The 14,515-nt window shown below is 44.2% G+C and overlaps 1 protein-coding gene across 2 annotated transcripts in view; it reads left to right on the top strand.

The window, feature by feature from the left end:
- The window catches only part of LOC134948882 (uncharacterized), a 283,590-nt gene extending 269,465 nt beyond the window's left edge, over positions 1 to 14,125 (top strand). For both annotated transcript variants that reach the window (XM_063937152.1, XM_063937151.1), the window contains one exon: positions 10,052 to 14,125. In XM_063937152.1, the coding sequence (XP_063793222.1) occupies positions 10,052 to 12,853 (2,802 nt within the window). In that variant the 3' untranslated portion in view covers positions 12,854 to 14,125. The remainder of the gene's footprint in view (positions 1 to 10,051) is intronic.
- Positions 14,126 to 14,515: the final 390 nt, after the last annotated feature.

Raw genomic sequence — 14,515 nt, forward strand, 5'->3', positions numbered from 1 at the left:
AGTACGGTAGTTCACGGCTGTGGCTACCTCTGTGTCTGCACTCGGCAGGCAGTCCATAATTGTATACTAGTATCCATCTCCATTGTTTACCTGAGGTGCCTTTTAGTTGTGCCTATTAAAATATGGAGAACAAAAATGTTGAGGTTCCAAAATTAGGGAAAGATCAAGATCCACTTCCACCTCGTGCTGAAGCTGCTGCCACTAGTCATGGCCGAGACGATGAAATGCCAGCAACGTCGTCTGCCAAGGCCGATGCCCAATGTCATAGTACAGAGCATGTCAAATCCAAAACACCAAATATCAGAAAAAAAAGGACTCCAAAACCTAAAATAAAATTGTCGGAGGAGAAGCGTAAACTTGCCAATATGCCATTTACCACACGGAGTGGCAAGGAACGGCTGAGGCCCTGGCCTATGTTCATGGCTAGTGGTTCAGCTTCACATGAGGATGGAAGCACTCAGCCTCTCGCTAGAAAAATGAAAAGACTCAAGCTGGCAAAAGCAGCACAGCAAAGAACTGTGCATTCTTCGAAATCCCAAATCCACAAGGAGAGTCCAATTGTGTCGGTTGCGATGCCTGACCTTCCCAACACTGGACGTGAAGAGCATGCGCCTTCCACCATTTGCACGCCCCCTGCAAGTGCTGGAAGGAGCACCCGCAGTCCAGTTCCTGATAGTCAGATTGAAGATGTCAGTGTTGAAGTACACCAGGATGAGGAGGATATGGGTGTTGCTGGCGCTGGGGAGGAAATTGACCAGGAGAATTCTGATGGTGAGGTGGTTTGTTTAAGTCAGGCACCCGGGGAGACACCTGTTGTCCGTGGGAGGAATATGGCCGTTGACATGCCAGGTGAAAATACCAAAAAAATCAGCTCTTCGGTGTGGAGGTATTTCACCAGAAATGCGGACAACAGGTGTCAAGCCGTGTGTTCCCTTTGTCAAGCTGTAATAAGTAGGGGTAAGGACGTTAACCACCTCGGAACATCCTCCCTTATACGTCACCTGCAGCGCATTCATAATAAGTCAGTGACAAGTTCAAAAACTTTGGGTGACAGCGGAAGCAGTCCACTGACCAGTAAATCCCTTCCTCTTGTAACCAAGCTCACGCAAACCACCCCACCAACTCCCTCAGTGTCAATTTCCTCCTTCCCCAGGAATGCCAATAGTCCTGCAGGCCATGTCACTGGCAATTCTGACGATTCCTCTCCTGCCTGGGATTCCTCCGATGCATCCTTGCGTGTAACGCCTACTGCTGCTGGCGCTGCTGTTGTTGCTGCTGGGAGTCGATGGTCATCCCAGAGGGGAAGTCGTAAGCCCACTTGTACTACTTCCAGTAAGCAATTGACTGTTCAACAGTCCTTTGCGAGGAAGATGAAATATCACAGCAGTCATCCTGCTGCAAAGCGGATAACTGAGGCCTTGACAACTATGTTGGTGTTAGACGTGCGTCCGGTATCCGCCGTTAGTTCACAGGGAACTAGACAATTTATTGAGGCAGTGTGCCCCCGTTACCAAATACCATCTAGGTTCCACTTCTCTAGGCAGGCGATACCGAGAATGTACACGGACGTCAGAAAAAGACTCACCAGTGTCCTAAAAAATGCAGTTGTACCCAATGTCCACTTAACCACGGACATGTGGACAAGTGGAGCAGGGCAGGGTCAGGACTATATGACTGTGACAGCCCACTGGGTAGATGTATGGACTCCCGCCGCAAGAACAGCAGCGGCGGCACCAGTAGCAGCATCTCGCAAACGCCAACTCTTTCCTAGGCAGGCTACGCTTTGTATCACCGCTTTCCAGAATACGCACACAGCTGAAAACCTCTTACGGCAACTGAGGAAGATCATCGCGGAATGGCTTACCCCAATTGGACTCTCCTGTGGATTTGTGGCATCGGACAACGCCAGCAATATTGTGTGTGCATTAAATATGGGCAAATTCCAGCACGTCCCATGTTTTGCACATACCTTGAATTTGGTGGTGCAGAATTTTTTAAAAAACGACAGGGGCGTGCAAGAGATGCTGTCGGTGGCCAGAAGAATTGCGGGACACTTTCGGCGTACAGGCACCACGTACAGAAGACTGGAGCACCACCAAAAACTACTGAACCTGCCCTGCCATCATCTGAAGCAAGAAGTGGTAACGAGGTGGAATTCAACCCTCTATATGCTTCAGAGGTTGGAGGAGCAGCAAAAGGCCATTCAAGCCTATACAATTGAGCACGATATAGGAGGTGGAATGCACCTGTCTCAAGCGCAGTGGAGAATGATTTCAACGTTGTGCAAGGTTCTGATGCCCTTTGAACTTGCCACACGTGAAGTCAGTTCAGACACTGCCAGCCTGAGTCAGGTCATTCCCCTCATCAGGCTTTTGCAGAAGAAGCTGGAGACATTGAAGGAGGAGCTAACACGGAGCGATTCCGCTAGGCATGTGGGACTTGTGGATGGAGCCCTTAATTCGCTTAACAAGGATTCACGGGTGGTCAATCTGTTGAAATCAGAGCACTACATTTTGGCCACCGTGCTCGATCCTAGATTTAAAGCCTACCTTGGATCTCTCTTTCCGGCAGACACAAGTCTGCTGGGGTTGAAAGACCTGCTGGTGACAAAATTGTCAAGTCAAGCGGAACGCGACCTGTCAACATCTCCTCCTTCACATTCTCCCGCAACTGGGGGTGCGAGGAAAAGGCTCAGAATTCCGAGCCCACCCGCTGGCGGTGATGCAGGGCAGTCTGGAGCGACTGCTGATGCTGACATCTGGTCCGGACTGAAGGACCTGACAACGATTACGGACATGTCGTCTACTGTCACTGCATATGATTCTCTCAACATTGATAGAATGGTGGAGGATTATATGAGTGACCGCATCCAAGTAGGCACGTCACACAGTCCGTACTTATACTGGCAGGAAAAAGAGGCAATTTGGAGGCCCTTGCACAAACTGGCTTTATTCTACCTAAGTTGCCCTCCCACAAGTGTGTACTCCGAAAGAGTGTTTAGTGCCGCCGCTCACCTTGTCAGCAATCGGCGTACGAGGTTACATCCAGAAAATGTGGAGAAGATGATGTTCATTAAAATGAATTATAATCAATTCCTCCGCGGAGACATTGACCAGCAGCAATTGCCTCCACAAAGTACACAGGGAGCTGAGATGGTGGATTCCAGTGGGGACGAATTGATAATCTGTGAGGAGGGGGATGTACACGGTGATATATCGGAGGGTGATGATGAGGTGGACATCTTGCCTCTGTAGAGCCAGTTTGTGCAAGGAGAGATTAATTGCTTCTTTTTTGGGGGGGGGTCCAAACCAACCCGTCATATCAGTCACAGTCGTGTGGCAGACCCTGTCACTGAAATGATGGGTTGGTTAAAGTGTGCATGTCCTGTTTTGTTTATACAACATAAGGGTGGGTGGGAGGGCCCAAGGACAATTCCATCTTGCACCTCTTTTTTCTTTTCTTTTTCTTTGCATCATGTGCTGATTGGGGAGGGTTTTTTGGAAGGGACATCCTGCGTGACACTGCAGTGCCACTCCTAAATGGGCCCGGTGTTTGTGTCGGCCACTAGGGTCGCTAATCTTACTCACACAGTCAGCTACCTCATTGCGCCTCTTTTTTTCTTTGCGTCATGTGCTGTTTGGGGAGGGTTTTTTGGAAGGGCCATCCTGCGTGACACTGCAGTGCCACTCCTAGATGGGCCCGGTGTTTGTGTCGGCCACTAGGGTCGCTAATCTTACTCACACAGCTACCTCATTGCGCCTCTTTTTTTCTTTGCGTCATGTGCTGTTTGGGGAGGGTTTTTTGGAAGGGACATCCTGCGTGACACTGCAGTGCCACTCCTAGATGGGCCCGGTGTTTGTGTCGGCCACTAGGGTCGCTAATCTTACTCACACAGCTACCTCATTGCGCCTCTTTTTTTCTTTGCGTCATGTGCTGTTTGGGGAGGGTTTTTTGGAAGGGACATCCTGCGTGACACTGCAGTGCCACTCCTAGATGGGCCCGGTGTTTGTGTCGGCCACTAGGGTCGCTAATCTTACTCACACAGCTACCTCATTGCGCCTCTTTTTTTCTTTGCGTCATGTGCTGTTTGGGGAGGGTTTTTTGGAAGGGCCATCCTGCGTGACACTGCAGTGCCACTCCTAGATGGGCCCGGTGTTTGTGTCGGCCACTAGGGTCGCTAATCTTACTCACACAGCTACCTCATTGCGCCTCTTTTTTTCTTTGCGTCATGTGCTGTTTGGGGAGGGTTTTTTGGAAGGGACATCCTGCGTGACACTGCAGTGCCACTCCTAGATGGGCCCGGTGTTTGTGTCGGCCACTAGGTTTGCTTATCTTACTCACACAGCGACCTCGGTGCAAATTTTAGGACTTAAAATAATATTGTGAGGTGTGAGGTATTCAGAATAGACTGAAAATGAGTGTAAATTATGGTTTTTGAGGTTAATAATACTTTGGGATCAAAATTAGAGATGAGCGCCTGAAATTTTTCGGGTTTTGTGTTTTGGTTTTGGGTTCGGTTCCGCGGCCGTGTTTTGGGTTCGAACGCGTTTTGGCAAAACCTCACCGAATTATTTTTGTCGGATTCGGGTGTGTTTTGGATTCGGGTGTTTTTTTCCAAAAACACTAAAAAACAGCTTAAATCATAGAATTTGGGGGTCATTTTGATCCCAAAGTATTATTAACCTCAAAAACCATAATTTACACTCATTTTCAGTCTATTCTGAATACCTCACACCTCACAATATTATTTTTAGTCCTAAAATTTGCACCGAGGTCGCTGTGTGAGTAAGATAAGCGACCCTAGTGGCCGACACAAACACCGGGCCCATCTAGGAGTGGCACTGCAGTGTCACGCAGGATGTCCCTTCCAAAAAACCCTCCCCAAACAGCACATGACGCAAAGAAAAAAAGAGGCGCAATGAGGTAGCTGTGTGAGTAAGATTAGCGACCCTAGTGGCCGACACAAACACCGGGCCCATCTAGGAGTGGCACTGCAGTGTCACGCAGGATGGCCCTTCCAAAAAACCCTCCCCAAACAGCACATGACGCAAAGAAAAAAAGAGGCGCAATGAGGTAGCTGACTGTGTGAGTAAGATTAGCGACCCTAGTGGCCGACACAAACACCGGGCCCATCTAGGAGTGGCACTGCAGTGTCACGCAGGATGGCCCTTCCAAAAAACCCTCCCCAAACAGCACATGACGCAAAGAAAAAAAGAGGCGCAATGAGGTAGCTGACTGTGTGAGTAAGATTAGCGACCCTAGTGGCCGACACAAACACCGGGCCCATCTAGGAGTGGCACTGCAGTGTCACGCAGGATGTCCCTTCCAAAAAACCCTCCCCAAACAGCACATGACGCAAAGAAAAAAAGAGGCTTTTTACTGATATTTGGTGTTTTGGTTTTGACATGCTCTGTACTATGCCATTGGGCATCGGCCTTGGCAGACGACGTTGCTGGCATTTCATCATCTCGGCCATGACTAGTGGCAGCAGCTTCAGCACGAGGTGGAAGTGGATCTTGATCTTTCCCTAATTTTGGAACCTCAACATTTTTGTTCTCCATATTTTAATAGGCACAACTAAAAGGCACCTCAGGTAAACAATGCAGATGGATGGATTGGATACTAGTATACAATTATGGACGGGCTGCCGAGTGCCGACACAGAGGTAGCCACAGCCGTGAACTACCGCACTGTACTGTGTCTGCTGCTAATATATAGACTGGTTGATAAAGAGATAGTATACTCGTAACTACTATGTATGTATAAAGAAAGAAAAAAAAAACCACGGTTAGGTCACTGGTATATACAATTATGGACGGGCTGCCGAGTGCCGACACAGAGGTAGCCACAGCCGTGAACTACCGCACTGTACTGTGTCTGCTGCTAATATATAGACTGGTTGATAAAGAGATAGTATACTCGTAACTAGTATGTATGTATAAAGAAAGAAAAAAAAACCACGGTTAGGTGGTATATACAATTATGGACGGGCTGCCGAGTGCCGACACAGAGGTAGCCACAGCCGTGAACTACCGCACTGTACTGTGTCTGCTGCTAATATATAGACTGGTTGATAAAGAGATAGTATACTCGTAACTAGTATGTATGTATAAAGAAAGAAAAAAAAACCACGGTTAGGTCACTGGTATATACAATTATGGACGGGCTGCCGAGTGCCGACACAGAGGTAGCCACAGCCGTGAACTACCGCACTGTACACTGGTTGATAAAGAGATAGTAGTATACTCGTAACAACTAGTATGACGACGGTATAAAGAATGAAAAAAAAACCACGGTTAGGTGGTATATAATACAATTATGGTTGGACGGACTGCCTGCCGAGTGCCGACACAGAGGTAGCCACAGCCGTGAACTACCGCACTGTACACTGGTTGATAAAGAGATAGTAGTATACTCGTAACAACTAGTATGACGACGGTATAAAGAATGAAAAAAAAACCACGGTTAGGTGGTATATAATACAATTATGGTTGGACGGACTGCCTGCCGAGTGCCGACACAGAGGTAGCCACAGCCGTGAACTACCGCACTGTACACTGGTTGATAAAGAGATAGTAGTATACTCGTAACAACTAGTATGACGACGGTATAAAGAACGAAAAAAAAACCACGGTTAGGTGGTATATATTATAATACAATTATGGATGGACGGACTGCCTGCCGAGTTCCGACACAGAGGTAGCCACAGCCGTGAACTACCGCACTGTACACTGGTTGATAAAGAGATAGTAGTATACTCGTAACAACTAGTATGACGACGGTATAAAGAACGAAAAAAAAACCACGGTTAGGTGGTATATATTATAATACAATTATGGATGGACGGACTGCCTGCCGAGTTCCGACACAGAGGTAGCCACAGCCGTGAACTACCGCACTATACACTGGTTGATAAAGAGATAGTAGTATACTCGTAACAACTAGTATGACTATGACGACGGTATAAAGAAAGAAAAAAAAAACCACGGTTAGGTGGTATATAATACAATTATGGATGGACGGACTGCCTGCCGAGTGCCGACACAGAGGTAGCCACAGCCGTGAACTACCGCACTGTACTGTGTCTGCTGCTAATATAGACTGGTTGATAAAGAGATGGTATACAATACTACTAATATACTGGTGGTCAGGCACTGGTCACCACTAGTCACACTGGCAGTGGCACTCCTGCAGCAAAAGTGTGCACTGTTTAATTTTAATATAATATTATTTATCATGTACTCCTGGCTCCTGCTATAACAACCTGCAGTGCTCCCCAGTCTCCCCCACAATTATAAGCTTTATATACAATACATTGATGTGCAGCACACTGGGCTGAGCAGTGCACACAGACTGAGTCACTGTGTGACTGTGTATCGTTTTTTTCAGGCAGAGAACGGATATATTAAATAAAACAAACAACTGCACTGTCTCTGGTGGTCACTGGTCACTGTGGTCGTCAGTCACTAAACTCTGTCTGCACTCTGCACTCTCTTCTAATCTACAGTATCACAGCAATCTCTCTCTCTCTCTCTCTTCTAAATCTAATCTAAATGGAGAGGACGCCAGCCACGTCCTCTCCCTATCAATCTCAATGCACGTGTGAAAATGGCGGCGACGCGCGGCTCCTTATATAGAATCCGAGTCTCGCGAGAATCCGACAGCGTCATGATGACGTTCGGGCGCGCTCGGGTTAACCGAGCAAGGCGGGAAGATCCGAGTCGCTCGGACCCGTGAAAAAAAAAGTGAAGTTCGTGCGGGTTCGGATTCAAAGAAACCGAACCCGCTCATCTCTAATCAAAATGACCCCCAAATTCTATGATTTAAGCTGTTTTTTAGTGTTTTTTGTAAAAAACACCCGAATCCAAAACACACCCGAATCCGACAAAAAAAATTCGGTGAGGTTTTGCCAAAACGCGTTCGAACCCAAAACACGGCCGCGGAACCGAACCCAAAACCAAAACACAAAACCCGAAAAATTTCAGGCGCTCATCTCTAATTTGCACCCCTTGCATTGCAACGAGGTTTGTTCCAGATAAAAAGTTACTTGCTTTTTTATTGCTCCCAGCTCAGAATCAACCCCTATACGTGCAGTCATGTTAAGCAGTTATACACATTTTGATCCTCAGCATGATTTTCTAGTAGTGCATTTACATTTCTCTTAAAGCTAAGTTGTTTCGGTTAATTATATAAATCAAGTTCACATTGTAGAAGAAACTGGTTAATGTTTGCTGTTTTAGCTTCTAAATAATAGTCTGGAGAGCTGCTAGTGAAACAATCTATACCGGTACAAACTGTACAGTGCCATCAATACTTGTCAAACATTTCAGGTAGCCATAATGAGAAAATGCTGTTCTCCACTCTCTAAGAAAGCACTTTTTAGGCGGTTAGATCAATTTGATGTAATCTGCAACTAAAAGACCTTCTTTGTGTCATCAATGAACTGCATACACTACCTACAGGTTCATGGTGTCCCCCTGTGCAGACTATTAACAAACGCAAAGGGTTGCATCTGCCACCTTTTTGTTGATCTCCTGTTATACTTTTAATTCTTAAAATAAAAACACACACCCAGTATTCCACCACCAGTTATGTCACATGTATCTCTTGCCACTAGGCCACTGCCTCCAGCTATTGCATTGGGGATCCAGTCTCTAGGTCAAGCATGTCCAAACTGCGGCCCTCCAGCTGTTGTGAAACTACATATCCCAGCATGCCCTGACACAGTTCTGCTGTCAGAGAATGCTAAAGCTGTGTCAGGGCATGCTGGGATGTGTAGTTTCTCAACAGCTGGAGGGCCGCAGTTTGGACATGCCTGCTGTAGGTCCACAGTAACTAGGTCGACACTATCTAGGTCGACCACTATTGTTCGACAGTAACTAGGTCGACAGGGTTTCTAGGTCGACAGGGTCTCTAGGTCGACATGTTCTAGGTTGACAGGTCAAAAGGTCGACATAAGTTTTTCACGTTTTTTTTTCTTTTTTTTTACCTTTTCATAATTAACGATCCACGTGGACTACAATTGGGAACGGTAACCTTGCTGAAACATGGCAAGTGAAGCGAGCCATGCGAGGGGACACAGTGTACTAATTGGGGTTCCCGGTCACTCTACGAAGAAAACGACACCAAAAAAACATAAAAAAACCTCATGTTGACCTTTTGACCTGTCAACCTAGACCATGTCGACATAAAGACCCTGTCGACCTAGAGACCCTGTCGACCTACTTACTGTCGACCAATAGTGGTCGACCTAGACACTGTCGACCTAGTTACTATGTACCTTCCATACCACACAGATTGCATTGTCAAGGGATTATCACAAGCACAAATTGCTCAGCAGAGCTCTGGCAGAAAGTATAGGGATTATTGATAAGAGAATGAACAGCACCTCTCCTGACTGGTAAACCCAGCAAGTCCTAAAACAAGAGTATAATATTTAACATTTTAAAATCATTTCTATAGACATTGAGGGCGAATGATGCATCTAAAAACACCACCCTTTGTTATGGTTTGGAAGGTTGACATGAACGAGAAGTCGGCATGTCACATGTTGACATCCACAATGTCAACATTTACATAATGTCAACATTGTGAATGTTGACAGGCAGTACGTCGAGCCTGCAGATATCTGTAGTTGCGGTGAGTACTGCTGACCTTAATACTCATTGCAGCCTAACCCTGACCTGGAAATCATCCTAAAATTGACTGTCAACATTCTCTTGTCAATAATCATAATGTAGACATTATGTCATGTCAGTAATATGTAATTGTCGACATTGACAGTATGTCGACAGTATAGACGTATATCCTTTGTAATGACTTGGCAAATTAAGTTTGTAATGACTTCATTTGATGTTTACTGAATTTATTTCTAATATACTTTAATTACATTTTAAGTACATATCTTCAATAAATATTAACATGTGTCTACTACATAAAGCTAAAAATTGTAAACAGAATGTAAAATATGCAGGAGTTTTATTATTACAAACAGTCTAGTACATTATTGCATAATGGCAATCAGTCATGTATATGAATGATCTTTCTCTAGGAGAATAAAGATCGGGAAGTTGAAGAGCAGCGACGGCAAGATTTTGAGAAGAGACGTTTACAGAAGAGACACTCCATGGCCACATGTGGTGCTGTAGAAGCTTACCAGGCAAAGGATGAACTTGAAATGACTTTAGAGAGGAACCTACGTAACACACGCAGGCCATTGGGTGTGCGTGTGTGTAGGATGCGATCTTTGGGGACAAGTAGTACCACCTCCTCAATACCTTGTAGAGTTCAGAGAAAGAAAATCCAGGACTATTGTGACCAGAAGAATGCTGACCAGATGAGAGAGGTGTCTGAGCGTGTTCTAAGGCAGCAGATGGAATATAAAAATTGTAACAACATTTACACTGGCAATAAAAGTAGCTTTTATCCAGTAACGCACATTGGTACCCCTTGTCAGTCAGTATCCAAAGCCAACTTTCAAGCACCTGCTCAGTCACCTAAGGATGGGAGGGAGATTTTCCAACTGTTAGTTGGGATACCTGAATCTTATGCATCGGAACAAGAACTAACTCAACCTGTATATTCAGACCAGCGGCAATCGCTACCCGAGTTATTCGATAATTCATTACAAGAGTCTGATTTAAAGTGTTGTACACATCCATTCACCAAGACTGAAGTAGATATACTCACTCAAACAGGTGAACAACCTCTGTTATTGGGTCAGTTATTGGACCATCTAGAAACGGAAACTTCAGGACAATCCAAACTATTGTATGTTAAAGAAATGCCCAGACAATCAATGTCCAATCAGTCACTAGACCAGCTAATACCTGAGACGTCAAGACAATCAAAATCATTAGATGGAGCCGAGATCCATGGACAGTCAGCTCCTCAATGTATATGTCAGTTTCCCAAGGAATCACTTGCTCAGTCTGGACCAAAAGCCATTAGTCAATTAATATTTCAAACTGAAGCTGAAATACCTTTTCCAATGTCTTTACCATTTGCAACGATACCCGTCAAACATCTATTGTTAACAGGGCCCAGGCATAACAAGTTTAGTCAGTTCCCTTCTGAATCAAGCTATGTAATCCCACAAGACTCAATAGCCAAATATGGACTTGAAACTCTGTGCCAAGTACCAGAGACTCAATCTAAGTTTACTCAGTATTCACTGTGTCATCCTGGATCCGAGACTTACAAACCAATACCAGCACATTCTGATCCTGAGGAACAAACTCAATCTGATCCTCAGTTGTCACTTACATCACAACATGAATCACAATGTCAGCCAGCAACAGATATATTAACTAAACCATTAGAACATTCTAAAGCTCAGACTTCTAAACAATTAGCAGGAAAGCTCAAAGATGATAATATAAAAGAAAAACATATTGGAACTGAGACTCATATATGCAAGACTAATAAACAGGCACTCTTACAATCTGGATCTGAAGATTCTATACAGTTAGTATCTCAAACTGAACTAGAGATTTTAACTTGGCTTCCTGTAGTCCAGCATAGACCTGAAACTTCCATAGAGATTTTACAACCAAATAAATTAGAAAATGGTCAGCAAACATTAGCCCCGATTGAACCAGTTTCTCTCTCCCAGACATTAGATCCAATGGAACCTGAGACTTTGTCAAATGCATTGGTCCATCCTCAACCTGAAACTGTCAAACAGTCTGGATCACCTAGACAATCATTTTCCCAGTCTACCGTTAAGAATCCTAAACACTCGTTACCCCATTCTACCACTAAGACATTTAAACAAACACTTACAAAATCTACAGTGAAGAACAACAGACAGTCACTAGCTTCGTCTGGGTGTCAGGTGTCTAATCCATCATTAATCCAGTCAAGATCTGAAACCTCCAACCAAATTCAAATTCTTTCTGGATCTGAAACTCTCAGACATTCATTGGCCCAGCCTGGTTGTTTTATGACCAGGATAAAACTTGTAGAACCTCTGGCTGTCAAACAACAAATTACAATTAAAGAAATAAATGGTCTGAGCCCGCCAACACAAGAGAAGTTTGTAGACCCATTAAACGAGACATCAAGAGGGCAACAACCGCGGAACGTGGGATACAATTTATATGCAAAGGGATCTAGAGATGTACATGCTGTGGTACACAGGGAAACTGTGAGTCCTTGCTCTAAGTGGAAGAGGGAGTTAGAAAACACTTCAGAGAGAGGAGACAGTGGTAGGGTAGAGGCAAAGATAGAAAACAGCAGTGTGAGAAATGATAGGAACAGTTCTGAGCACAAGAGCGGGGAACACAAGAGTGGAGATAATCTAAAATATGCTATAGTTGGTAGAAATGGAAGCAGCATCCCAAAGAAACCAAAAAGCAATGAAATGGGAAATAGGAGAGTCTCATTATCCAAAGATGTAGCCCCAAGATCCACAAGTCCATCTGTTATAAAACAACATATTTCCAGCAGCAGGCAGGTACAAAAAGAGATCAGAGACAACAAGATTGCTCAGAAAGGAAGTGTGCACTGTGCTGGGTCAATTAAACCAACCTCAGGCAAAGCAGTGGGGGGTTTCAAAGAGAAAAAGGAGAGTCCCAATGCTAATAGTAGTGAATTTAGTAAATCTGAAAGCAAATGCAGCCCCTTGGTCACTTCTAAATATTGTATCGCCTCTCCACTAAGGGATCCAGAAAGCCCCAGGCATGTTAAAGAGCATACGAAAGAGACAGCCTTGACATCAAAGATGTCAACTAAGAAATCCAATTCTGTAGCTAGAGTGGCCATTCATGTTATTAAACATTGTGAGGTCAACTCAACCCTTACTCGGGGGTCAAGAAGCCCATACCTAGACTCACACCCAATATGGAGGTGAGTAGCAGAGTGAGAAATAATGTCTGAAATAGGTAGTACGGTACACAACAAAGTCCATAGCTTGTTGTGGTGTTAGAGCACCTAGTTGAAGCAGAGAGAAAGCCGCTCTACATAAGTCACAGTATGTGCAAATCTCCAGGAAGTGAAGTGTCTCAGTTTGAGAAAGAAGTGTAAAATGTTGTGGCATAGCAGAACTTGACAGTCTACATCTAGTAGCTGATGGAGCTGCACATTTCCAGCATGCTCTATACTACAGCATGGGTCAGAGGAACTAACTATGAGGAAGAGATCATTATTGTATATTGTTCTGAAACAACCTAGCCCTGCAATCTGGTACATTGTAAATGACTGAAAATGTTTCTTTACATTTGTATCTGTCATTTTTGCAAAAATAACAGACTAAAATATGGGCTTGGACTATTATTTGTTTTCCTTTTATTATCCAATGTACAACTTATTTATTTTCATCAGCCCGGAGGATTAACCAGAAATGTTGTCTCCATTTTTAACATTTTTGGGTCTATTTTCATCTGTATCTCTGGGGCAAATGTGTTCCACAATGCTAGTGTAAAGCCGCCTACACACGGTGCAATGCAGGCTAACAGACGATATTGACTATATTGTGATCCTGCGAGACCGCGCATCGGCATCACAAGGTGTATACACACATGGTGCGATATGCACTATGTTTTTTACCGATATGAACTATATAGTCCATAGCTGTAGTTATATTGCACCGTGTGTATGCGGCTTAAGATCTTATCATAGTAGTGACTATTTTTCTAGAGTGTCACCATTGTTTACCTTTCACCAATGTATGTGTCTGTGTTTTCTAAGCAACGTCCTTTCTGATAAATCATAATTGCAAGGCTTGCTGATGTTTGTAAGATACTTTATTACATAGGTTACTGACACAAATGTTGTATTGCTGTGTATAAAATGATGTGCTACGGCGGTTTTCTGTATTGTATGGTACTCTCTTTATCATGTGTCAAGTGATTTATTTATGGAAGTGGATATTTTCGTTTAGTTTATGGATTATACTTTTGAGTTTCTAAACTTTTCTTTAATAAATATTCAGCTCTCATAAGAAAATAAGCTCTGAAAAATGTAATAAGAAATGACCCTATAAAACAGGATGGTGTATAGGAGTCATCCTCCAGTATTGTCTGCGATCACTAGGGACTCCAATCCCAGAATCATTTTGAAAATCTTTGTATTTTGGGTTTACCGGTATCCAGTCTCATGATCCCAAAATTGTGAATAAAGGACAAAGGGTTTTAAAAAAAAAACATGACATTTTTAAATATGTTATTTGTTCAAAACAAAATAGTAGTGTAATTCTAACAAAATAGCAAGTCGGTTATGTGCTTGTCCTACTCTATTCTCTCAGTACTACCTATCACATCTCATCCCTACTGCCCCCCCCTCCACACACACACACACACACACACACACACACACACACACACACACACACACACACTCTACTCTCTGCTATCTAGCCACACTCCCCTGTCCTCTGCTATTCATATCTCCCCTGGTCTCAATGCTATCGTTCTCCTCCCTGTCCTTCCTGCTAATCATCCCTCTTCCATCCTCTCTGCTATCCACCTCCCCCTATCCTCCCTGTTAACCAGTGATGTGCAGTGATGTCAATGGC

Source organism: Pseudophryne corroboree, chromosome 8 (genome assembly GCF_028390025.1).
Source record: "Pseudophryne corroboree isolate aPseCor3 chromosome 8, aPseCor3.hap2, whole genome shotgun sequence".
Taxonomy (NCBI): Eukaryota; Metazoa; Chordata; class Amphibia; order Anura; family Myobatrachidae; genus Pseudophryne; species Pseudophryne corroboree.